Source organism: Natator depressus, chromosome 1 (genome assembly GCF_965152275.1).
Source record: "Natator depressus isolate rNatDep1 chromosome 1, rNatDep2.hap1, whole genome shotgun sequence".
Classification (NCBI taxonomy): domain Eukaryota; kingdom Metazoa; phylum Chordata; order Testudines; family Cheloniidae; genus Natator; species Natator depressus.
In genome coordinates, this window is record NC_134234.1 from 255,466,673 (window position 1) to 255,493,454 (window position 26,782).

The 26,782-nt window shown below is 45.5% G+C and overlaps 1 protein-coding gene across 2 annotated transcripts; it reads left to right on the forward strand.

The window, feature by feature from the left end:
* The first annotated feature begins 364 nt into the window (after positions 1-364).
* GTPBP1 (GTP binding protein 1) lies at positions 365-23,234 on the forward strand. 2 transcript variants are annotated; one of them, XM_074941579.1, is made up of 13 exons: positions 365-623; positions 1,359-1,470; positions 3,428-3,608; positions 4,401-4,749; positions 5,647-5,770; positions 16,338-16,452; positions 16,913-17,057; positions 17,201-17,383; positions 18,305-18,440; positions 19,320-19,498; positions 20,006-20,206; positions 20,808-20,849; positions 21,264-23,234. In XM_074941579.1, exons 1-13 carry the CDS (start codon positions 384-386, stop codon positions 21,354-21,356), a joined length of 2,100 nt encoding a protein of 699 aa, XP_074797680.1. In that variant the 5' UTR covers positions 365-383; the 3' UTR covers positions 21,357-23,234. The 2 variants fall into 2 exon arrangements, with proteins under 2 accessions (XP_074797680.1, XP_074797681.1); XM_074941580.1 differs by lacking the exon at positions 20,808-20,849.
* The last annotated feature ends 3,548 nt before the right edge of the window (positions 23,235-26,782 follow it).

The following is a 26,782-nucleotide window of genomic DNA, read 5'->3' on the forward strand; positions in this document are numbered from 1 at the left end:
GCAGAGATTCAGGGCCCACCCCTCTTTCTAAATCTCTTGTTTGATTGGCGCAGGGTTTTGCTCGTAATGCTGTTCTCCTCTTCCATTGGTCACAGGGCAGTTACCACGTAGCGCGGACTCTCAGCTTGTGAGGATATAAGGAGTCGACCTGGCAACACCGCTTCTACTTTCCAGTCTGCAGTAGGAAGCGTTGGCTTGGGGGCGTGGCTTATGAATAATTATGAGCACGGCCGTAGTTGTTATGGTTATGCTTAATTATTCATAAAGCTGCCTGGTGATTGGCTGGAGGGGTCTGCTTAATTATTAACAAGCCTATTGGCGGGCTTTCGAGGGAGTACTACGCATAGGCCAGGCTGAAGGAAGGGGGGGTAGAGGGCGGGGCTATGCTGATGAGGCGGGTGCAGGAGGCTGGGGCAGCAGGGAAGATGGCGACGGAGCGGAGCCGCTCGCCCATTGAGGGCTTCCCGGTACCGGCCTGTATATTCGCGCCGGAGCCCAGCTCCCCTGGCGGGGCGGCCGAGCCGACCGCCTCCTCCCGGCCCCACCGCGCCGCCTTCGGCTCCGACTGCAGCGAGGACGGGGAGGTGCTCAACGGGGAGCCCGAGCTCGACCTCACCAGCAAGGTAGGCCCGGGCGGGGGAGACGTGTGGCTGCTGGGGAGCGAGAGCCGGTTCTCCCAGCGGCGGGGGTTGGGGCGTGTCCCTGGCGGGGGCAGCGCCACACCTGTGGGGGCGTCCCGCTGAGAAAACGGCCGGTGTTGTCGAGCGCGGGGAGCTGGGCCGGTGCCCGCCCCCTGTCCGAGGCGGTGGGGCTGAGGAGCCGCGGGGGGCCGGGGTCAGATGCTGCCGGGAGCAGCAGGTCGCCGGCAGGGCGGGAAGCGTCGCGCGGCAGGTGTCTCTGGAGCTCGCTGCTCCTAATGCCCGGAGAGCGCCTGGCCCGGCTCCTGGATGTGGCCCGGCGGGGATTGTGAGCTGGCAGCTTCTTTATTTTATTTTTATTTTTAAATGTACCGCACGTTGCTGTCCTTCCCCCTAAATTGGCGCCTTCTGGGATCTTTCACTGGGCAACTCCAGAGGCTGATCTCCCCCCGCTCCCCCTCCCCGCTACTTCGTAGTGTTTAAAAGCCGCTCAAGGCTCAAACCGGTGAGTGTCTCTCTCCAATACCTCTGTGCAGTGTGGGGAGGAGACCTGCGCTGTAACTGACCAGCGTGTCCAAACTGACTGAAAGGGGGCTTTGAAAGAGCCCCCTTCCCACGTAGAGCACGTTGGGCTGGACTATTATGTCGCGCTGTTTTGGGAATTGTCCCCCCCCCCCCCCGGGTAGTGCGTTTAAACTGGGTGTCTGATCTTCCCTCTAGTTGGTGATGGTGAGTCCGACATCGGAACAGTATGACAGCCTGCTCCAGCAGATGTGGGAGAGAATGGATGAGGGCTGTGGGGAGACCATCTATGTAATTGGACAAGGATCAGGTGAGTACAGCTTTCTTGTAAAGTTAGTGTTTGCTCTTGCTTCAAAAGGAAGTGTTGGTTCATCTAATTTGATGCTTCAGAGGAAAGTAGAATTCCCTCCACCCCATTCCCCAATATAATACCACATGCAGGGCATGCTCTGCTGGTGACTATGCTTGGAAACATAATTTGGTTACCCTGTTACTATTATATCTGGCATAACTATAAGTATTATTGATAAAATGTGTTTGGAAATAAGAGCGGTTAAGGTATCTGAATACAGCACTGGGTGATAGGAGCTCTGGAGTTATAATCTCAGTCTTGAGACTTCCTTCATGTTCCGAGGTGTCTGCTTTACCTCTGTCATTGCTTTTTTTCCCATTTGTAAATTGGGAATACTTCACAGGAGTGTATTAGAAGCACTTTATATTTAACTATCAACTTTAACCAAAATAGCTGCTTCTTACTCCCCTGTAGGCTGTCTGTAGTACATAAAGCAGTTCCTTATTGTTGTTTCTAAATGTAATGCCTTTAATGTCATATATATTCTAGGTGTGGCAGCAGCCACCTGCCTTTGCATATTTGTGGTTTGCTGTTTTCGCACCTGATCCTCTAACATGGCTTTCATATATCTGCCCCTTGTTCGTTCTCTTTTGCAAATCACATTTTTGAATGTTGTTGTGCTAAAGAAAAATACTGAATTTGACACCCCTAGAGCATGAAATTCTTCCTTTCATATAAAGTACAATTAGCTCATGGATGTCACTAAGGTCAGGAGCATGGTGGGTTTCAAAATAGTTGGACGTGTACATGGATATTAAGACTATCCAGAGTAATAAGTGGTTTTTTTAATATTTACTATGTTTTGGAAGGGATATAAATCTCCTATTTCAGTGCCTAAGCCAACCCTCAAGCTATGGAACAGTTAACCTGCCCCCTTGCAAGGTTACCCCATAACTGCTTACTGCAGATTTTCTTACACCTCCTCTGAAGCATCTGGAAGTGGCCACTGTCTGTCAGGACAATGGATTAGGTAGACCACTAGTCTGATTTATTACAATTGCTATGCCTGCAGTACAGGGATAACATTGACAATGTTCAGTCAAGCTTCCCATGTATATCAGTCCTATCTATTTTCTGTATCCCTGTTGCAGGGAATAATGACGGCTAGGGAGGGAAGTTCAGTTAGTCAATTCAGTCCTTGTGCTTTCTGCTGATATTGCCCATAAGGAGGATAGGCACTCGCTTGCTAAGACCTTGATTATGACTCCCGAAGGGGGAAATATGCATTTTTGTATACAAACCTGGGGTTGTATTGGAACCAGTAACCTAGAGGAGAAAGACTTCATATCACAGCCACAATCCCCCAAACCCACGTAGACTCCTTTGAATTTCTTTAGTTTTAATAATGTAAAGAAAAACTAGACTTGAGATCTAGTCAGTCTTACAAAACATGTTAATAGTGCTTTTCAAAAGCTACCCTCTCCACTGCATCCCCTTGGTAGCTTTTTTTTTTAAAACACTTTCTCTCCCCTGTTGTAGTGTGAAAGACAAATAGAGGAAATACAATATCTGGCTGTAGATGGGGAAACTGACTAAATACCCAGAGTGCTGTTAAATGCACAAAGTAAGCAGAATGAGAAATATTTGAATTTTTTATGCTAATCCTTCAGTGATTTTAGGTGTTGCTTGTAACTCGAGTAGGTAAAGCACTTTCAGATAGTAGGATTTATTTATTATTTTGCTTTTTTGCTGTTAGTGACGCTTTAATTCCTTTGAGTCTTAAAATTAAGCCTAAAGTTTCCTTCAGGAATAGGCCATTCTTCCTGTGTTTCTGTAGGCTGACTGGTGTCTTTCCCATGTGTATAATCAGTGCTACAGGCAGCTCATGTGAAGAGAGAATAAAATTACCCTTTACTCCAGGCTGTTGGGAAGTGTTGCTAATCTTATTTCCTTCCCCCTCACAACTTCTCATTAGATGGGACTGAATATGGTCTGAGTGAGGCAGATATGGAAGCATCCTATGCCACAGTGAAGAGCATGGCAGAGCAGCTTGAGGCAGATGTGATACTTCTGCGGGAGCACCAGGAGGCAGGGGGCAAGGTGCGCGACTACCTTGTTCGGAAACGTGTGGGTGACAACGACTTCCTGGAGGTCAGGTGAGGAGACGGGTGGAGGCAGGATTAGGCAGCAACACAGCCACATCTCTTTGATCTGAGCAAGTGGTGGTTTGAATTTGGGTGTTGTATGAACCCAGAAAAGACAGCTGTCTGAACACTCCTTGCTAATTACATCTTTTTCCTCCTCCTTTTTTATACAAGCTGTCTGTCATGATCTTTAGTTTGCACTCCTGTTCTTGGCTCAAAAGTTTCAGTGTCTGAGTGACAGCCTCTGTTTTGAGCTCTCCCTGGGCTGGGAGCACTTCAGGGATTCTCTGCTGATCCATCAAGGAGTTATCTGGGGACTCAGTCATTCTGTGATTGCAGGGGATTCTGGGGACCTTGCAAGGAGTGGACTCTTTAAAATAAGTCAGATATTGAAATATGGAACCTTTCACTTATCAGTCACCATTTCAATTCCAGCCTAATACTTAAGTGATCTCTTGATGGGTGTCTGATACCTTGTATAAAAATGACTTGGGAGTCTCAGACAAGTTCCAGGTGGATTGGGTTTTCGCATCACTCATGCTGCCACAATGGCCACCCTCACCAGCATCAATAAAGATATTAATATTAATACATGAATGAGCCTTGGACAGTGAATTTCCCCAAAAGTGTTCCTCTAAGTTGGATTATGTTGCTTATATTGTGCAAACTCTAAAAACAGATTTCAGGTTCTGGTGACAGCACTCATCGCTAGCTTATATTAACATGAAAAACTTTTCTAAGGGACGACCAAGCGGACATTAACTCTTCTCCAGGTGTTTGATTACTTTATTCTTTCCCCGGTAGGGTAGCAGTGGTTGGCAATGTGGATGCAGGAAAGAGCACGTTGCTGGGTGTCCTGACGCATGGTGAGCTAGACAATGGTCGGGGCTTTGCCCGGCAAAAGCTCTTCCGCCACAAGCATGAGATCGAGTCAGGTCGTACCAGCAGTGTGGGCAATGACATCTTGGGCTTTGACAGTGAGGGCAATGTGGTGAACAAGCCTGACAGCCATGGTGGCAGCCTGGAGTGGACCAAAATCTGTGAGAAATCTACCAAGGTCATCACTTTCATTGACTTGGCTGGGCATGAGAAGTACCTGAAGACCACAGTCTTTGGCATGACTGGTCACCTACCAGATTTCTGCATGCTTATGGTAAGTGGCAGTAAAGCAGTGCAATATGCCACTGTTCAAACCTGTAAAATACCAATACAGAGGAGAAGTGGATGACTTTATTTGGGGCAGAAACTTTGTTCTGTGTTTTGTTACAGCACCTAGCACAGTGAATACCTGGTCCATGATGGGGTGGGGTGTCCTAGGTACTGTGCTAATATATTCTGCCTACTGAAGCTATTATATATAATTCCCAATATGATGGCATGGCCAGGACTCCATGGCTGTGTCCCTGCTCTTGAGAAGTGCCATGGGATCTTCAATACCCATAAGTGGTCAGGATATCTGTTTTCTTTGTCATCAGAAAGATTTCTGAACTTGGGAATACAATACTGTACTCACTAGTTATGAGTTGAATTCTTTTCCTCACTGCTCTCTCTCCTACTGATGTGTTTTAAAATTCTTGGGGTGGGGTGGAATGTTGAGGGGATGGGACCTGGAATTGCCTCCTTCCTCCCCACACACAACAGGTCTACAATCTGATCATACTCTACTGCAGAAGTTCTCAAACTTCATTGCACTGTTACCCCCTTCTGACAACAAAAATTACTACATGACCCCAGGAGCGGGGACCGAAGCCTGAGCCTGCCCAGGCCCTGCCATCCTGGGCTGGGGGCCAAAGCCTGAGCTCCACCACCCTAGGCAGGTGGGGGGAAAAGCTGAAGCTCAAGGGCTTCAGCCCCAGGCAGGGGAGCTTGTAACCTGAGCCCCGCTGCTGAGGGCTGAAGCCCTTGGGCTTCGGCCTCAGGCCCCAGCAAGTGTAAGCCAGCCCTGGAGACCCCATTAAAACTAGGTCCTGAACTGCTGGTCTACTGCATGCTCTGGCCAAACTATCCTATGTGATCCAGCTACCTGCAGTTGTATGACTTTCTGATGCAGGTTGGCAGCAATGCTGGGATTGTTGGGATGACCAAGGAGCACCTGGGCCTAGCGCTGGCACTCAATGTTCCAGTCTTTGTCGTGGTGACAAAAATCGACATGTGTCCTGCCAACATCCTGCAAGGTAAATGTGGATCTTTGCCAGCAACTGCTGCTCTGTCCTCAGAACGCTCGGTATCCACAGGCTTGCTAGTGTCCCCTCAACTGGGATGGTGAATCAGGGCTAATGGAAGTCGCCTCATACTTAATATGGCTTAGGCTATAGCCCAAATACATTCTAGAAATAGTCCTCTTTTTTTCCCAAGACACTCCCCTCACTTGTGTTACAGCTCTCACTTCTATTGTTTGGATTGCTTAGTTGTGCAGCAGTAAAGTGTTTGCTGTGGGGTTTTGCCTAATTAGGCTGTCGGTGTCAGGGTTAACTAAACCTTTGGCCCTTATCCTGGTCTTCCTCGATGGCACCCACTTAGGTGATGGCCAGGATTCTGAACACTTTTCTTGGGCAGACACTTGTCTCACCCCCACCCCCAATTGGGGATTTATGCTTGCTTTCACTTTGTGCCTTACTGTGATTTCCCCAGCAGATCTGACTGGGGTCCAGCACCTGTGGTTAACTCTTTCTCCAGGGACTACAACAGTGTACACCAGTTCCAAGCAGACTTCATAAAGCAAAATAAATTTATTCTCAGGGTAAAAGCATTACAGAGGAAACCATATTAACACCAGTTAATACAAACTTTTTTAAAAGCTTGGTAGAGGTCACCCATCACACTTATGGGATCCTAGTAAGCCAAAGTCCTTCCAGCCCTTCCATAAGGGTTAGGGGATCCCTTGGCCAGAGGGTCCTGTCCACTTGCTGAGTCAAAAGAAGGCCCCATGTCCGTTTAAACTTGGGGCTTTTGGCATAAAAAAATTCTTTGATCCTTGGAAAACCCAGTTGGAACCAGTATATATAAGCCTCCCCAGGGAGGCGTTGTATGATTCATCTTAATCACCCACCCAGTTTTTAGTTCCTGGAAGAGCTGTGGTAACCCTTGCTCTTGGAGTTCTATGCAATCCCTTGTGCACAGTGATACATAAATCATTCATAAACTTAATATAATGGTCCCCAAAGAGATTGTAACTGCAGGCAGTCTCATAGACTTTCTGGGGAGAGGCAGCCAAGTGCTTCAGCTGGAGTTGGGGGTTTATCTTTCTCTCCCTGGTATCTAAATTTGAAGGGGGGGGGGGGAAGCCTGCAGTTGGGATGTAGGGGATGGATATTAATTTAAAAGGTCTTGCTCTGCTTCCTACCTGAAGGTCAAGTGACCTGCTTAGGCACTTCCCTTTGTTCTGATGCACACCACTGGATGTGGGCCAGCTCTTTTCCTGAATTTATACTCCTACTTTGATTTCATTCCTAGCCCATAAGGATTTGGCTCTAGTTACTTGGAACAGTGACATGTTTTTGGTCAGAAGTTTTGAGAACCAGGAAGACTAGCAATCTGCCTGTTGTATAAATTCTGTCAGAAGATGCTTTCAGTAAACGGGACGCTGAGCAGTACCTTTTAGAAATCCTAGGAAATGGAGGTGTAAAAGATGTTTGGCAAACTAATGGAAGCCCAGTCATTAAGCGAGTAACTGGGGAGGGAGGAGCATATTTGGTTTAGGGTAAAAGAGCAGACCTTTTGAGGAGAATTTTTTTTATCTCTGAGCCCACTACAGTGCCAAAAGAAGGATGTAGATGTTTAATTTGAATAGAAGATGGAAGATGTGGCCCCTTTACCTTGAGCTCTGTATGAGGAACAGATGACATGGTCAGATGTCAGCATCTCCTTAGCCAAAACACTAGTCTCCTACAGTTGCCTTTTCTTAATAACCATAACCAGGCTGTAATCTGATCAGCTGACAATTGTGGGATATAAACTAATTGCCACTTAAGTCCTTAACATCATCCCCCTTGTTTTCCCCCACGCATAGCATTGTACAGTTACATTGTAGGAGATCACCTTTCATTAATGCACTGGGTCTTGGCCACTGCTGGAAGCAAGAAACTGGACTAAAAGAACTGGCTCCATCATGGCAGGAGAAGAGGGAGGGCAGGAATCGGATCTGAAAGCCAAATCCTCTGCCCTGGAACACTGATTCCTGCGTGTCCCCTATCTGGACTTCATTTTGCTCTTAGCTCTTATGCTCATCTCTGCTCCCCTCTTGCTTCTGTGGAACTGTGGTAATACTCAGGAGTAAGACTGTCCTGTCCTATCATGGCAAAAGCAAGTAGTAATTCAAACACTTTCTAGTCCTGACCACTAATTAGCATTCAGCTCATCATGGAAAACTAAGGAAGGTCAAATCCTTTATGATAAGAGAATATCAGGTTTGGAAGGGACCTGAGGAGGTAGCCTAGTCCAATCCCCTGCTCAAAGCAGGACCAACCCCCAACTAAATCATCCCAGCCAGGGCTTTGTCAAGCCTGACCTTAAAAACCTTCTAAGGAAGGAGATTCCACCTCCTTCCTAGGTAACGCATTCCAGTGCTTCACCACCCTCCTAGTGAAAATTTTTCCTAATATCCAACCTAAACTGTCCCCACTGCAACTTGAGACCATTATTCCTTGTTCTGTCATCTGCTACCACTGAGAATAGTTTAGATCCTTCCTCTTTGGAACCCCCTTTCAGGTAGTTGAAAGCAGCTATCAAATTCCCCCCTCGTTCTTCTAAGTCATGTGCTCCAGCCCCCTAATCATTTTTGCTGCCCTCTGCTGGACTCTTTCCAATTTTTCCATGTCCTTCTTGTAGTGTGGGGCCTAAAACTGGATACAGTACTCCAGATGAGGCCTCACCAATGCTGAATAGAGGGGAATGATCACATCCCTCAATCTGCTGGCAATGCCCCTACTTATACAGCCCAAAACACCATTAGCCTTCCTGGCAACAAGGGCACACTGACTCATATCCAGCTTCTCGTCCACTATAACCCCTAGGTCCTTTTCTGCAGAATTGCTGCCTAGCCACTTGGTCCCTAGTCTGTAGCAGTGCATGGGATTCTTCCATTCTAAGTGCAGGACTCTGCACTTGTTCTTGTTGAACCTCATCAGATTTCTTTTGGCCTAATCCTCTAATTTGTCTAGGTCCCTCTGTATCCTATCCCTACCTTCCAGCTTATCTACCACTCCTCCCTGTTTAGTGTCATGTGCAAACTTGCTGAGGGTGCAATCCAGGCCATCCTCCAGATCATTAATGAAGACATTGAACAAAACCAGCCCCAGGACCAAGCCTTGGGGCACTCCACTTGATACCAGCTGCCAACTAGACATGGAGCCATTGATCACTATCCAATGATCTATCCAGCTTTCTATCCACCTTATAGTCCATTCATCCAGCCCATACTTCTTTAACTTGCGGGCAAGGATACTGTGGGAGACCGTATCAAAAGCTTTGCTAAAGTCAAGGAATAACACGTCCGCTGCTTTCCCCTCATCCATAGAGCCAGTTATCTCGTCATAAAAAGCAATTAGGTTAGTCAGGCATGACTTGCCCTTGGTGAATCCATTCTGACTGTTCCTGATCACTTTCCTGTCCTCTGAATGCTTCAAAATTGATTCCGTGAGGACCTGCTCCATGATTTTTCCAGGGACTGAGGTGAGCCTGACTGGCCTGTAGTTCCCTAGATTCTCCTCCTTCCCTTTTTTAAAGATGGGCACTATATTAGCCTTTCTCCAGTCATCCGGGACCTCCCCCGCTCGCCATGAGTTTTCAAAGATAATGGCCAATGGCTCTGCAATCACATTATGATTGTTAAAACTAGAGTGCATAAAGATCACTGACTTGTTTGAAAAAATAAATTCATATTTAAATTTTCTTTTAAAAATAAACCTGTTTAAAATGAAATCTGAATTTAATACAGATATGTGAAGGCCTAAACTTACTTCTTAAATCATTTTAAATAAAACAGTATGCTGAATCTGTGAGCCTCTCTCAAAAACTTTAAGTTGAAGGTTGGAGATTAGTTTTATAAAGATGCCACAAGAGATCATGCTCCCTGTTAAGGGCTTGATCCTGTGGGGGATGCGGGGGCTGTGCAAGACACTGGCAAAATAGGGTTACCAACTTCCTAATTGCACAAAACCGAACACCCTTGCCCTGCCCCCTTCCCTGACGCTCTGCTTCCCACTCACTTTCACTGGGCTGGGGCAAGGGATGTGAGAGGGGGTGTGGGCTCTGGGGTGGAGCTGGGCATGAGGGGTTTGGGGTGCAGGAGGGGGCTCTGAGCTGGCCCTGAGGGGTTCAGAGTGCAGGAGGGGGCTTGGGGTTGGGGTGCAGGCTCTGGGAAGGGAATTGGGGGTGTGTGTGGGGGGGGGGGGGGGTTGGGGTGCAGGCTCTGGCAGGGTGGCGCTTACTTCCAGCACTCCAAGTCAGCAGGCTCCCTGGTTCCATGCAGCTCCTGGAAGCAGTGGCATGTCCCTGCAGCTCCTAGGCAGAGGGGTCAGGGGCCTCTGCGCACTGCTCATGCCTGCAGGCACTGACTCCGCAGTTCCCATTGGCCGGGACTGTGGCCAAGTCGGCACTCTGGCAGCGCGTGGAGCCTCCCTGGCTGCCCCTGCACCTAAGAGCCGGATATGTTGGCCGCTTCTGGGAGCCATGAGAGAGCCTTCCTTAGTCCTGCTGTGCTGCAGACCGGACTTTTGACAGCCTGGTCAGCTGTGCTGACTGGAGCTGCCAAAGTCCCTTTTTGACTGGGTGTTCCAGTCGAAAACCTGACACCTAGCAACCCTATGGCAGTCATCCCACCCGTTGGACCTGGCCTCTGACTTCAGGAGACAGTAACATGTATCTCATCAGCAGGGATTCTAGTTTTCTGTGATTTTAAAAAATAAATAAAATCCATGTTTTTCCACAATTAAAATGAGATGCTGAACTTTAGTTTCCCTAGCCGTAATATAGGTATCAGTTGAACAATGTATTATTGATATATTTACAATTTTTAAGCAAGTTTGAAGCCTACCTGTACCAATCATTATAATAAAATTAATAGAATGGTCCCGTCACAGTGCATTGTTTCTTTAGTGTTGTGGATGGCCCTGCTGTTTCAGCCTCTTGTTTTTAGCTTCTTTTTATTCAGTTTGGCGCTTTCCATGTGTTCTGCCATTGTCTGCCTTCGAACGTAATCTGCACCCTTGCTGCATACAGTACAGAACAGCACATTGCTATCAACGTGAAATTTGTCCTTTCCAAACTCAGTGATGGGGTCATTGGGGTGATTTTTAAAGTTTTCAGCATCTTTTCATAACTTTAATTACTTGTGGAGGCCGAAATGAGATGCACTGAAACACAAACCTCTATATGCTGTTGAGTAACCTCTATGCACCAGAAGCAGTTTACTGGAATATGTAAATTTAAAGCGCATTCAAAAATCAACCACAAGTGAGGGAGGTTGCAAGCAGTAAAATGTAGTTAATGTTTTTATTTTTTCACAAAATGTAAAAACTAAAGATTCTCTGTAAAAATACAAATTCTGCATTTTTTTCCCATGGCAAACTGATTTCTAGGATCCCTGGGGTACAACCTGGAACTAGAGTACCACTGTGTCCCCTTAACTCTCCAACCTGGGCTGTCTCTCCTAACACTTTGCTAGTGACAAGCAGCAAACCCCTCTAGGCACTGTTATCACTCAGTATAACAGCATGTGGAGCCCTACACCCTGCTAGATTGCATGAATTCTACCTGAGCCACTCACAAATCAGACAGAGAAAGGCACCAGCAAATATCCCAACCCCCCAGCGTTGTACCCAGAACTGTACCATCTTGTCCTAGTCAGAAGCCTGACCCATGTAAGTTTATTATCCAGTCTACCACTCCTTGATGTGGAGAGCAGACACACTAGCCTTTGTAAACTGAGCTGCGGTTTCCCAAGCACTTCAACCAAAACACACTGTTTTAGGTAAAATATAAAACAGATTTATTAACTTTAGAAAGGTAGATTTTTAGTGATTATAAGTGGTAGGCACAAAAAGTTAGAGATAGTTACCAAAGAAAAATAAGTACATAGTCTAAACCTTAACCTTTATTAGACTAGGCAGTATTTGGATCAAGCCGTTTTCTCACCCCACTAGATGTTACAGTTCTTAATACACAGGCTTCCCCTTTAAGCCTGGGACCAGTCTCCTCAGTTCAAGACTTTGTTTTCCCACCATTCTTGTTGTTTCTGGTGTAGGTGCGGGAGGAAAAAAGTCAAAGAATGATGCCACTATCCCCTATTTTAGATCAGTAACAACCATACAGCAAAATCTCATAACTTCATATACATGATATACATATTTTGACAGACCAACGGGTTTCAGCAGACTATGATCTTTCATATGGTATCTTACGTGGCATGCTTTGTATGAAATATATCATCATTGTATGATGGGTGAATATGGGAGTTCTAGGGTGCTGCTTTGAGGTACAGAGTGCCACACCCTGCTCATCAGGATCTTCTGCTGAGCCTACCTCTGTGGCCTCATACTTTGGGCCCTACCAAATTCATGGACCATTTTGGTCAATTTTGCCATCGTAGGATTTTAAAAATCATAAATTTCATGGTTTCAGATATTTAAATCTGAAATTTCATGGTGTTGTAACTGTAAGGGTCCTGACCCAACTCTGAAGGCAGGAGTGCAGAAGTAAGGGTGGCTTGCTATGGTATTGCCACCTTTACTTCTGTGCTGCTGCTGGCAGGCCGCTGCCTTCGGAGCTGGGTGCCTGGCCAACAATGCAGTTCTCCGTCCACCCTGCTCTGAAGGCAGTGCCAAAATAAGGGTGGCAATACTGCGACCCTCATAAAATAACCTTGCAACTCCCCTTCCCCATGATCCTCTTTTGGGTCAGGACCCCCAGTTTGAGAAATGCTGGTCTCCTCCATGAAATCTCTATAGTATAGTGTAAAAGTACGTACACACAAGACCAGATTTCACAGTCCGTGACGCATTTTTCATGACCATGAATTTGGTAGGGCCCTACTCATACTCCTGTTTTATAACTTTTCTCTCTACCTGAGCTCTAATTGGCTTAGGTCTCAAATTGTGAATATTTGACAACACTCATCATGCAAACTTACTTTCCAGCTCATGGGAATACACTGATATGCCCAGTATCTGCCCACCCTTGCTTCTGAGTGGTTCTGGACGCTTAAAGTAAATGGCCTCGCTCTGTCTCCTTGCATGTGTTCATAGACAGATACAAACAGAAATCCATTAACTTCTCAACTGCCTCCCTCCCTCTCTCTCTCTCTCTAAACAAGTAAAATAGTGCAGTGCAAAAGGCATGTGGGTTACATGAACAGAAGTCTTGGACTGTTGTTAGTTCTTTCATTTTTCTTGGGGTAGGAGAGGGCGGGTGAGTTATGTAACACGGCAGAAGGAAGAGTGTACGCAACCAGAAAGGAGCAACAATGGTGTCAAAGTAGGATACTGTGAAGAAGAGACAATGTTCTTCAGAGTGCAACTTCTAGTGTTGACTTCAACACCTGGGAACTGGAAAATAATCGGCCATGGCTGCAGGTCATAAAACCGTATTTGGGAATATTTTCAAGAAACTCCTGTACCCCTGGGTACAAAAGGAATGTGCCAAATACAGTAATGCAACAAAGAGATGCAAGGCCTGGCTGTAAGAATGAAACAGCATTATGAAAAATGCTCCTCAGAAGGTAATGGCTTTGAAGATGATGATGTGGACACATCTGAACAATCTGGATCAATTGGTTAGTAAACATAAGTTTGCATCTTTCTTATGCATTGCCTGCCATGCCTTAAATAACTTATATTGTCATAAATTTGTGTTTTGGGTGGATTACTTATGAATTTCAAAATGTGTTCAAAATATAATCGGTATGTTAGTTTGTGGGAGTATTTATCAATTACACTTTTACTGTCACTGCTGGACTTCTGAAATTCTTTATTCCTTAGTATAATCAAACATCCTAAGTGATGACTTTCTGTTTAAAGTTTGATTGGGCATTTATGAATTTTAGCACTTAACCTTTTTTTAAAATTTGTTTGGTATGTTGTTAAAGATAAGGGTTTAAATAGATTTAGATAATCCTTTGATTTATTTTCTCTATAAAACTGGGTTTAAAATAAACTCATTTAAACAGTGGTACAAATACTAGTAGGCAGAATCGTTCATTTACAATTTTTTTTTTAAAGCAGTGCACTCAGCAGTAATCCGTGAGCGAGTGACCCCCCCTTTTTTTAACCATTTTGTTTCAGGATCCAGTTTAGGTATAAGGGATTATGAATATCCACCTGCAATGTCTACAACTTCAGAGTCACCTGCTGATACCACCAGGAGTGCTGCAACTAAACATGTCAGATAGTAAATTAACTGTGTTAAGAAATGCATGGATGAGTTCATAAGCAGGACCAGCAAATTCCAGCAAGATAAAACGACTCCATAGATTAAAGATTGCTTGGTTCATTTATGCAACAAATTCTTCATTTCAGCTTGTTCAAAACAAACACTTCATTGGACGTAGTTCAGTCATTACGACCAGGCTGCACTGCATCTGGCCGAGCAGACATTGTTGAAAGGTTGTTGAATACAGTATAAGAAAAGGAAATCTGAAGAGTGTGCAAAAAAACATTGACCAGGAAACTTGGTAATGTGTGTCTTGATCAGTGGAGCACTGTATACAATGATCCAGTAATTTGTTCTTGTGTGACACACAACAACCCCAGCTTATGTTATTTTACAGAAATTGACACATCAGGAAATGCCTTTTCAGCAGAATACTTAAAGCTGTAACAAACAGAACAAAAATTAAACAATTGAGCACATAGCTTTGGTGCAGACAATGCTGCAAATGTAGCAAAGATGAGAAGTCTAGAAGAAGATAATAAAGGGAACCTCAAACTTATAACATATGGGTGTGCAGTGCTCCTTGATTGCGTCTTTTAGCAAAGACTTAAGTACAACTTTTGGAATAAAGGAAAACATTTTTGACATTGCGGAATACTTCATAACAACCACTGTGCTTCAGCTTCACTGAACAAAGCATGAGGATCCAAACTAATTCTCCCCCAAAATGTGTGATGGAATTCAGTGGTTGACTGTTTTGAGCTATTAATTAAAAATTGGCCTCTTCTGATGACAATTTTGTGAAGAAAATCATAACACAATAGATGGAACTCTCACAGCCAGTGTAGTTAACATTTGGACTAAAGAGAACTGTAGAAGATATGCTGAATATGGAAATAGGTTTCAGTATAGCCTTGAGCAAACTGCAGAAAGATTGCCGCTGTATTGCTGATGCTGTTGAAATTTGGAAAGAACCTCAAGAGACATTGAAGAAAGAAATACCCAGCAACAAAGTTAAATTTTCAGCAGTAAAGAAGTGGATGGATCAAGCACCTACTCCACCTCTTTCTTTCCAGTATTTTCAATTCAGAGTTCCAGGTCAGATGCCCAACTGCTGAAGAAGATGCTGCTATGACTTGGGCATCCAGTAATCACCCTTCAATCATGCCAACCATAATAAATTTCAGGGCTGGAAGTGAACCATTCAAGCAGTACATGCTGGCTGATCTTTAAGAGTCCCACCTCTGAATTGGTAGAAGTCACTAGCTCAGCACCAGGAACCAGAGTGTATTGAAGTGCTAAACCAGCTTTTGACACTAGTAGCTTCTTCTGCAATCAGGAAATAATATTTTCTTCATTTGACTAATTCATTCAAAGTGGAGAAGTCAATTGGAAGTTGAAAGAGTATGAAAACTTGTCTTCCTCTTCCAGTCTATGAATAAAAATGAGGAGGGAGGGGATGAGATCTAGCTTTAAAAGTTTGAAGGACAGAGTAAGTAATTTAGGAGACTGTCTTATTTTCAAAAGACTTAAGTGAGTAGAAACTTAAGCTCCAGTCACTTTCACTTGTGCATATTTGAAAATTTCACAGGCTGACTTGAAATCAGTTTAATTCACAGGCTACAGTTGAGCCCTCTGTTCCTTTAATAAATCATTTGGTTGTAAATAGGAAACACCTTTTAAGTTCATGTATCCAAAACATTTACCTTTTTTTGTTTTAATGCGAATAAATTTTATATGCTGTTTTGTGTTTTAATTAATTCCAGTTGCCATCCTGATGCAGCTTGACACAAATCATGAGCTAAAGTTAATTTTGTAGTAAATAAGCAATATATTACTGACCTTTTTTCTAACATACTGAAAATGTACAATTAAGAATATGAAAATACTGAGCTATATAATTGCTTGAATAAGTGTATATAGTTATAGTGTACCTTCCTGCATCACAAAAACATGTACCCAATCTAGTATAAAGGGTCTATTTAGTTGTAAATCAACATTGGTTGATTATAAAACAATGAGAAGTCATCTTTCGTTAGAAGATAACTGCTTGAAATCTAATTTAAATTGACGTTTTCCATTTAGTGATTTAAATCGCTAATTTAAATGGTCTCAGATTAAATTAATCCACTCCCATTTAAAACAGACCTCTAATAAGCAACCTTAAAACTTAAACTCAACTCTAATAGATGTATATAGAGGCAAATTCATACTTTTTTGGAACAGTTCTGGCTTGGCAGCAGGCTATCTGATATGGAAGATGTGACCCGCAAGTCAATTTTTTGGAAATGTGCCTGTCTTCCTTAGGAAATCTGACCAAGGCAATTTTTAAAGAGGGGGGATACTGCCCTAACTATGTTCATTTCACCCTTTAAGAAACTCTGAAGCTGTTACAGCGACTTCTGAAGTCCCCAGGGTGCAGGAAGATCCCGGTGCTGGTTCAGAGCAAAGATGATGTCATTGTAACAGCCTCCAACTTCAGCTCAGAGAGGTAATGGGAGTGGAGAGAGTGGTCTGTATTAGTCCTGTTTGGGGGTGGAGCGTGTCTGCGTGAGACGATAGGGAGCAGAATCCCCACAGCTTAGATGTACTAACGTTTCATCTACTGCATAATACATCGGTTCCATAAAGGGAAAACTCAGACTGATCATCCATGTTTTCCTCTCCCAGATGGAAGTGAGGGGCTTCTGATGAGCTATCCACATAAGATGGAAGCACAGTGCCCAGACCTCAGTGGAGGAATCTAAAGCCCCTTTTCTGAATCTCACAAGGAAGTTTAGATGCAGTGTTCCAGAATTTTAATTACGAGGTGTTCTGCAACTAACTGCCTGCCAAGCTTTCCCCTGCCAGTGCTGAGTATTTATCTCAATCCAAGATGTTGATGTCTCCTTGAACTTTAATCAAGGTGAGGGGACTAATTTCCCGCTGTCTGTTGTCTGTCCCCCTTATAGGATGTGCCCAATATTCCAGATTTCCAATGTCACTGGTGAGAATCTGGAGTTGCTTAAGATGTTTCTCAATCTCCTGTCTCCCCGAACAAGTTACAGGGAGGAAGAGCCAGCAGAATTTCAGATAGACGACACTTACTCTGTACCGGTAAGGGGACTGGTGCTGGGAAGGGCTCTCTGCCACATTTGAGACTGGACCGGAGGTGGGCCTGCTGGAAGGGGGAATTCCATTACTGCTCTAACAGCATGGTTGAGTGACTCCAGTTACCGGTGGTTCTCTCTCTTGTGCAGGGTGTGGGAACAGTTGTGTCTGGAACAACCTTGAGAGGCCTGATCAAGCTAAATGACACTTTGCTTCTGGGTCCAGACCCCTTGGGCAACTTCCTAGCCATTGCTGTCAAGTCCATCCACCGCAAACGCATGCCTGTGAAGGAGGTGCGTGGTGGCCAGACTGCCTCCTTTGCTTTGAAAAAGGTGAGTGTGTGTATGGGGAGGGGGACTGCCCTAGTTCCTGATATCAAGAGCCTTGCTTCTTCAGGATACTTTCTAATCCTGGTTAAAATGAGACTGCTTCCACCAACGCTGAAGGGCAGGGGGAGAGTTCATCTACCAGCACCATAAAGTCCCATACTAATTTAGTGGATCATATTCCACATACCACTCCCTTTTCAAGTGTTGTCACCAGTCTAATAATTCTGTGCCTTTATCCTGAGCTGTGTTCTCACTAGATAGTCTAATGTAGTAGGTGTGGCTTGTAGGAGATCGCTCATTAAATACAAGTGTTGCAAGGAATCACTCTTGTCAGAACTAAGCTAATGTCCTAGGCCTGGTCTATATGTAGTGTTTGCACCAATTTAACTTTCCCTTAGGAGTCTGACTTTAGGTTTTTTTACCAAAAGAGTTATGTTGGTACAAGCCCTAGTACCTAGGGATAATGGTGCTTCATACCAGTATAACTGCATCCATGCTAGTGGTGTTGCACGGGTTTCAAATCCATATCGTAAAAGCTGTACAAAAACTGTGTAAACAAGCCTTTAGCATAGTGCTAGTGGGCATTGTGTTGTTGGATGGAGTGTCTGTCTGAATGACAGGTAAAAAGGACTCTTAGCTATATTAACCCTAGCGTCCTGCCCAAAATTCAATTTTGGGTAATCACATTCTTCTATTTACAACTTCTTCAAAAGTTTCAGCTGCAGTCATTCTTTGGAACCCCTGCATAACATTGTTGTATGTTGCTGAACAGCGATCACATTGCATCCCAGAGGTGGCTGGAGTAATCATTGATCTGTAAAATGCCTTGAGATCCCTCTGGATGAAAGGAGCAAAAGAAATTAACTTATTCTTGTAGTAAGCATGATTCTTAACTCTTTGTCTTTTTTCCTGTTTCCTCCCTAGATCAAGCGTTCCTCCATCCGGAAAGGCATGGTGATGGTGTCCCCCCGGCTGAATCCACAAGCATCCTGGGAATTTGAAGCAGAGATTCTGGTGCTGCATCATCCCACCACCATCAGCCCACGCTATCAGGCCATGGGTAGGTGTAGCAGCTTTCTCTGACCCTTAGATCCCAGTTGCACAGCTCACAGTTGTAGACTTTTGCTTTAGCCTTAGGCTGCTTAATCCACCTGTGATTTCTGCTTTATCCAGGATGTAGGGCATAGTTCCTTGTATTAACTTCCCCAATTCCATTATGGGTGAGAGAACAGATCTAGAAGAGCAAGGATTGCTGCCGGTAAGAACCAGTGTGCTTGGGAAGAGGAAAGCCTACACAGTGGCTACCAAGAGTCAGCATTGGCTGTAGCCCAGTGGTTCTCTAGCTTCATCATTTGCACAACAAACTGCCTGAGACACTGAGGGGAAAGAAAAAGGCCCAGCTGGCCTGTGCCAATCAACTCTGGCTCGTGGGGCTCAGGCTGAGGAGCTGTTCCCTTGCTGTGTAGACTTCTGGGCTTGGGCTGGCTCTGGGATTCTCTCACCCCACAGGGTCCCAAATCTTGGGCTCCAGCTGGAGCCTGGAAGTCTACACAGTGATGGAACAGCCCTGCAAGTCCGAGTCGACTGGCACGGGCCTGCTGCGGGTTTTTCTTGTCTGTGTAGACATACCCTGTTCTTCTCAATACCACGGTCCCCCACTGCTTGGTTCTTAATGCTTCAGGGCGTGGTCACTAGGAAAGTCAGTGCAGAACAGTTTGAGACCCACTGCTGTATCCAGTACTTAGCTTCTTTTCTGAGCAACAAACAAATGCATCTGTAGTGTCAACTTTGCACTGATTAGAATACAATAGGTTTCTTTCCTTCTGAACTCAAATGTGCTGTGGATAGATTAGCAGTAATGACCTTGGACTCTAATCTGAGGCTTGTTCCACTAGTGGCCTTTACTACTTGAGAGCCTCTGGTACATTATCATTTGCAGTGCATTGTGGCAGTATCCGCCAGACAGCCACTATCCTCAGCATGGACAAGGACTGCCTACGGACAGGGGACAAGGCTACAGTGCACTTCCGCTTCATCAAGACCCCCGAATACTTGCATATAGACCAGCGGCTGGTCTTTCGTGAGGGCCGTACGAAAGCAGTGGGTACTATCACCAAGGTAAAGGCCGAGGAGCCAGACCCTTGCCATTTTGCTTTCCCAGTAAACCTTTACTCCTACAATGAGGAGACAAGTAGGGGAATCAGGGAATGGGAGGATATAATTTCACTATCTTGGTTGCCAATTTCAAGCAAAACTCAGGCTAGTGGCGACCAGCATGTATTGCAGTCTGATGGCCATCTGGCCTGTGTGAAACTGACTGCGTGGGGAGGCTGCGGGTGTCTTTGTCTTCCAGAGACAGGTGTCCCCCTGACATGAAGGACTGGCTGTGCTATAGAGACTGAACACCCCTCTCAGCCCTACATAGCTTCTTCGGGGCAGCTCTGAGGCATGGTGATGGGCCAGTGTGGGCAACTGTGCGCTGATGCTAGCTATATAGTTCACTTTATGGCTAGTGGAAGTAATTCTCTAAGCACTCCTCACTTTCAAGAAACCCTGAAGTTTTGAACCTTGCCTGGCTGGCCCTGCCATTTTAATGCTGCGTATTCTTCCATCTGTACCCGGCAGTTACTCCAGACCACCAACAACTCTCCAATGAACTCCAAGCCCCAGCAGATCAAGATGCAGTCAACAAAAAAAGGACCCCTTACGAAACGAGAGGATGGTGTGCCCCAGGGTGGGACAGCAGCCGGGGGGGCCCTGGTGGGGGATGATGCCACCTCATCAGGACCAACACCATCAGTACCTTCTAGTACCCTGCAACCACAGGTTAGCAAAAGACATTGAAGTATCTTCTGGCTAGTCACATCCTCCTTCCTGCCAGCTGTTTGTCTCAGCCCCATAAAACGTCAGCATTGCTCCCCCTTCTTGGGACTGTTGCCTTGGCAATAACAAATTATATGGGTATAGCAGCAGTGCCCCAGCAAGGAACTAGACCCCCTGATAACCGAGAAAATCCTGACAGCTCATTGATGTCAGCTTGTCCTCTCAATGGAAGATTTGTATTCAGACAGTGCCGAGGAGCCCTTGTTGTGGGCCAGAGCCCCATTGTGCTAGGTGCTGTGCAAACACATAGCACCTGCCACAATGAACTCACAGTCCAAGTAAGGGCACTAGGCCAGCTGTCTCACTTCCCTTTGGTCAAATCACACTTAGACCACAGAGCCTGGCTTGGAAGGAGACAGCATTCTTTCCTTCAGTTCATGTCTCTGTATGCCTTTCTGTCTCCTCTTTGCTGCGGTGTCATTGGATAAAGGGCTGCACTCCCAGCCTGTTACGCTTGCTCTGTATTTTTGCCCTGTCCCTTGGGTGTGTTTGTGGCTGTGCTCTTGCTCATCTCTGCTTCTCTCTTCCTGCTGCTTTCCTTCAGACTGCACTGGATGAAGAGCCCCACAACCGAGAGGGCAATAAGGTATTTTTGCACCCTGACAGCTGATTTGAGATAAGTGGGCTTGCTGGCCTGAGTCTGGGAACAGAGTCGTGTTAGCAAAACAATCCTGGAGGCTTTCTGCTTCCATCACCCACAATATGGAAACCCAGGTCCTGGATTTCTGAGATCCTGAGCACCTTCAGCTTCCATTGACTTCATAGGAGTTAAGTGTTCAGAGCTTCTGTAAATTGGGTCCCCAAAAGACTAGAACTAAAGTTTACTAGCTTCTGCTTGTCTCCTTGCTACCTGCGATAGTAGGAAACTGATCCTGTGAGAGGTGCTCCCCCAATGCCCTAGCAGTGAGAGTGGAGGTAGAACACTTGCCTCAGTTCTGTGTTTGTCACTTTTGATTTTTTGGGGTCATCACAAACTAACATTCCCTTTCTTGTTTTCCAGTCGAAGGTTGGAGGAGGGGGCCGGCGACGTGGGGGCCAGCGCCATAAAGTGAAGTCTCAGGGGGCTTGTGTGACTCCCGCCAGTGGCTGCTGAATATCCCTTTTTCCCCACCCTCTGAGGAATTCTCCCCCTCCCTCCATTTCTTAGCCAAGAGATCCAGAGCAGCTTAAACCAAACCCCATCCAGCTGATCTGCTGCAGAAGAACCTTCCCTCCCAAGGAATGACAGAGGGGTTGTAACTTATAATAAGCTAACGAAGGTGACAAGACACGCGGAACTGATCGACTGACACCTTCCTTCTCCTCCTACCCCAACACACTTTTGTACAACCTGGGCTCTTAGTCTTTATTATATTATGTGTGCATGAAGATGAGGAAAATCCAGATATATTGGAGAAGAGCCATTTGGCTGCTTCCCTTTCCCCCATCTGGTCCTGTCTGTTTAACCTTCTACACTGTCCCCAGTCCCTTGGCAGTAGAAGACCTGAAATTCCAGGGTTAAAATGTGCTGAATGGTGGGTGGTTGTGGGGGGCAGCAATTCCTCACTCTCCGGTAAGGTGCCAAATGAGTTCTGGACTCTCCCTGTCTTAAACTGTTTTTTAAATGGGTTAATTTTAATATGGCAGTGACTGCAATTTGGAGGGGGATGCAGAAAACTGAACAGATGGACCTTAAAGAGGAAGGTGGATTCAAGAGAGATCCTTGACCTTAAGTAGGTATGTTTAAATTTTTTTTCTTAACACTTCTTCCTCTCCTCCCCAAATATAAGGCCAATAGCGGTTACAACTTTAATCAGAGGTAGGATTAAGTATAGAGGTTACTTGCCCATCTCATCCTCCTTCCTCTTCTAACCTGTGTTCAATGCATGCTGGAACAACTCTTACCTACCCCTCAAGGTCCTGGCAGCAGTGACATAGGGAGAATGTTTCCAGACTGCTCTGTGGTGCAGGAACACTGTGCGGCCTGCGACCAGCATAAGTCTCCCCTATGACTAGACAATGATCACAAGTGGACTAGTCCTTTTGGGCCTGGAGACTGAAAACAAATGCCACCCTCATTTGACTTTGCCTGCTCCAAGTGCTCCCTTCTCTCCTGGAACTTGCAGGCCAAGCTTTGCCATGGCAGTGGTAAGAGTGGTCAGTCCCACTCTTTGCAGAAGGGGGAAGTGATTAGTTGGTACCAACCTGAGGGAAGCACTTTCAGCCTGGGGAGCCCATGGAGATTTTATTTTATTTTATTTTTAAATGAAGTTCTAGCTTCTTGGACAGGCCCTCCAGGACACTCCTTCTGAAGTGACTTATTTTATCAGTATCATGTCCTTTTACCTCAGGCTTTGTAGCTGGTCACCTCCCAACTTGTTCTTCTCTCCTCTCCCATCCCTGCCTCTTCAAAAGAAGAGCTTCCTCGAGGATAATGCTTATCCTCCACTGACTAATGGGAAGCTTAATATCTTGAGGCAGAGCTATCACTTTCTACTCAGAATGAAGTGAGTCACTGTTCGTTGTTTCAGGGAGCCTCCACCTTGGGAAGCTGTTAACTAGAGAGACCTAAAGCCATCTTTGAGGGCAAACCAAATGGAAGTGAGGAGGTAGAGCATGGTCCTTCCTGAGCCAGGTGCCTAACTGCCAGAGCTCTCTGAGGAGAAACCATAAGTAGCTAGACTATTAATGGCACCCCAATTGTGAAGGAGTGTGAAGTGTTGCTAGCAAAATATGGGGGCCGGCTTCATTCATGCCCAGGCCCTGTAGTAGCATTAAAACTGCTCTTCAGGGAGGCAGAGAACTCTGGGCGTTCTTCATTCCTGAGCCCATTTTCCTCTTTCTTCATTCCTTGTGCCCCAACTGAAAGAGGGAAGCCTAGGGCCTGAAGAGGATTTACATCAATTCATGCTAAGGAGGTGGTGTGATCTCCTTTTTGTTGTGACCAGCATACAAAGATCACTGAGACTGGTGTGATGTATAAAATAAAAAGTTTGTTCTAAGTTAAGTAGTGTCTTGTTGCTTTAAGTGCTCTTAAAGGTTAATCATGGGAACGGCCATCCCTTACCCCTGAATCCCTGTGCCTTCACAAAGTCCTGCCCCTTACTCTACTCTAATCTAGATGTGAGAGCAGCCTCTGTATATGTAGGGGGATAGGTTCCAGAAGAGTACTGGTGAAGTTAGGCTGCTTTCCCATACAAGGGGAAGCTGTAGGGATGGTATAAAGGGGACAGGGTTGAGAACCATGGCACACCATGAGCTGTAGGTGAAAGACATGCTTTCAGTTTGAAGGGGTGGAGATGTTGGAGCAGCTCAATCTGAGCCCCACTTCTCTTCTACAGGTTGACTAAACCAGGAGCTCTCAACCTTTCCAGACTACTCTACCAGGAGTCTGATTTGTCTGGTATATCCCCAAATTTCACCTCATTTAAAAACTACAAAATCAGACATAAAAATACAAAAGCGTCACAGCCACACTATTACTGACAAATTGCTGACTCTCTCATTTTTACCATGTAATTATAAATCAATTGGAATATAAATACTGTACTTACATTTCAGTGTGATACTGGAGTCCGTTTTTCACTTGTGAGCCTTCTCATTCTGGGAAGCAGTGAAGTGACAGTAACAGTTAAGTTTCTCTCTACATTGAGTCTTCCTACTCTCAGGGCTGGCTTGAGGGAATGGCAACCATAGCAGTTGCCTGGGGCCCCAAGCCACAGGGAGTCCCTGCAAAGCTAAGTTGTTCAGGCTTGGGCCTTCTGCCCTGTGCCCCAGTGCGTCTAATGCCAGCCCTGGCAACCCCATTAAAACAAACTCGTGACCTACTTTGTGGTCATGACCCAGTTTGAGAACTGCTGATATAGTACGTAGAGCAGTATAAACAAGTCTTTGTCAGTATGAATTTTAGTTTGTACTGACTTTGCTAGTGCTCTTTATGTAGCTTCTTGTAAAACCAGGCAAATATCTAGATGAGTTGACATGCCCCCTGGAAGACCTCTGCGTACCCCTGGTTGAGAACCACTGGACTAAACCCTGTATCTCTGGCCCTTTTGCAATGGAGGATAGAACCTAATCAAATCTTTAGTGCCTATTCAAACTTCAAAAAGTGCCATTCTCTACACCTAGCTTCTTGTATGAACACTTGGATCTGCTGCCCGGGGCAGCTGAACTGTGTCCTTTTATCTGCTGCCCAAGCAGTTCAGAGCTGTTTAGGGTTTTACTTTTTCCTGCTATGAAGGCACTGCCTCTCTATTGCTGAAGTTAAGTGTGGACTGGGACCTGCTGTAGCGTAATATGGTATCTCTACATCTGGCCTCAATTTTTCTTTGCCAAAGAGCCATGCAGCTGTGATCACATGCAGCATCCTTGTCTTCATCCCTCACACTAGCTGGGAAATAAACGAGTACCCAAGCCCCAGTATGCCAGAGTCCAAACTCATCCACTTAATATCTTCAGTTGCTCCCCAGCCAGCCAGAAAAGTGGGAACGCCTCAGAATCTCAGAATCCTGCTTCCAATGCAAATAGCGGGCAGGGGCAGCTTTGCAGAGCAAGGAATCCACCCACTGGGGGGAGCTGAGCAGCCTTCCTAAGCATAGGCTCCATTTACTATATAAAATGTTTATAGCCTGTGTTGCCAAACTTCATTTGAGGCAGCTGTTCAGTTACACAGCAGTTGTTCCAGACCTGTGAGTGGATCCTCCTGCAAATTGCCTCTATGCTGACAGGCTACTTCCAGCTCAGCTAGGTTATTTGAGGCCCTGTGGTGCGAAGCAGAGCTAGGCTGTTCTTTGGAGTGGGGGAAAACAAGATAACTCAAGGGGGTTAGCCAGGGGGAAAAAACTACTTGAATCAGTTTTCTAAAATGCTTAGGGAGGGGATTTTGCAAGCTGGGTATTAGAGAAAGTAGGGAGTATGCATAAGGCAGGAGATAAAATAGTGCCAAAGTCAGATGGTGGCTGGATATGAGGAATTGTAAAACACTTAAATTAGGCTGGACTAATGCATTTGTAAGAACAATTCTGCAGTGCTCTGAGGATGGAAGGGGTTTGGGTAAGACATGGGCTAGATTCACAAGGGAGACTGCCACCTCACTGCCACTTTAGGAGACAAAGTCCAACATTTAGGCAACGCTAAGATTTTTAAAACCACCTAACCCTCTAGGTACCTAAAGGCCCCCTGCCACTTACATTTTTGTCACCACCAACCAGTTGAGAGCCTAAACTAGGTGTTTCCCTACCTAAATTGCCTGTAGAGCCCAATCTGGTCGACATGCACAAAGGCTGCCTAAGAGTGTGCCCACTGGATCTGTCCTCCCCACCACCAATAAAAAAAAAAAACCAGGAATGAAGGTGTTGCACTCTCCCCCCCTCCCTTCCCTTTATGCCCTGCAGCCCAGGAGTTAGAGCACTCAGCTGGTATGTGAAGCAGGGACTGGAACCTAGAGCACTCCAGGGGAACAAGTTAACTGCTAAGCTAGAATCACACTCTGGCCCGGTGACTATTTAGACTTTGTAAGAGTTCTAAGGGACCACAAGGGTCATCTAATTTAACCCTGGCCACGATGCAGGATTTGTTGCTTTTAACCATCCAGATGACTGATGGTGATCCAGCCTCCTTTTGAAAGCCTCCACAACCTCCCTAGGCAGTCTGTTCCATTGTCCTACTGTTCTTACAGTTAGGAAGTGTTACCTGAGATTTAATCTAAATCTGCTATGCTGTAGTTTGAACCGATTGCCTCTTGTCCCACTCTATGTGGCAAGAGAACTACTTTTCTCTGTCTTTTTTATGGCAGCCTTTCAAGTATTTGAAGACCACTATCATGTCTCCCCTTCATCGCCTCTTTTCCAAACTAACCATACCCAGTTCCTCCAGCCTTTGCTCAGATGGCTTGCCTTCCATCCCTTTGATCATATTTGCAGCTCACCTCTGGGTCCTTTCTAACGTCTCTATATCCTTTCTATACATTGGTGACCAAAATTGGACACAATACTCCAGCCAAGGCCTAACCAGACCAAATAGAACAGTACTGTCACCTGTGACTTGATTGCCATGCCACTATTAATGCAACCTAAAATTGCATTCACTTTTTTTGCAGCAGCATCACATTGCTGGATCACGTTGAGGCTGTGATCCACCACAACTCCCAGTGCTGCCGCTGCCAAGCCAGTTATCCCCCATCTGTATTTGGTTTTTCTTCCAGAAGCGTAGCACCTTACATTTGTCTTTGCTGAATTTCATTCTTGTCTATAGCCCAGCTCTCCAATTTATCAAGATTCCTCTGAATTTTAGCTCCATCCGTCAAAGTGTTAGCAACCCCCCCAGTTTTGCATCATCTGCAAATTTGATCAGTATGCTCTCTATTCCTACATCCAGGTAATTAATAAAGATGTTAAACATCAGACCCAGAACAGACCCCTGTGGAACCCCCTTTGAGACCTCCCTCCAATCCGACATCATTCCATTAATAGTTACTCTTTGCTTGTGGTTAAGTATGTATCCACTTAATGGTAGTTCTGCCAAGCTTGCATTTCTCCAGTT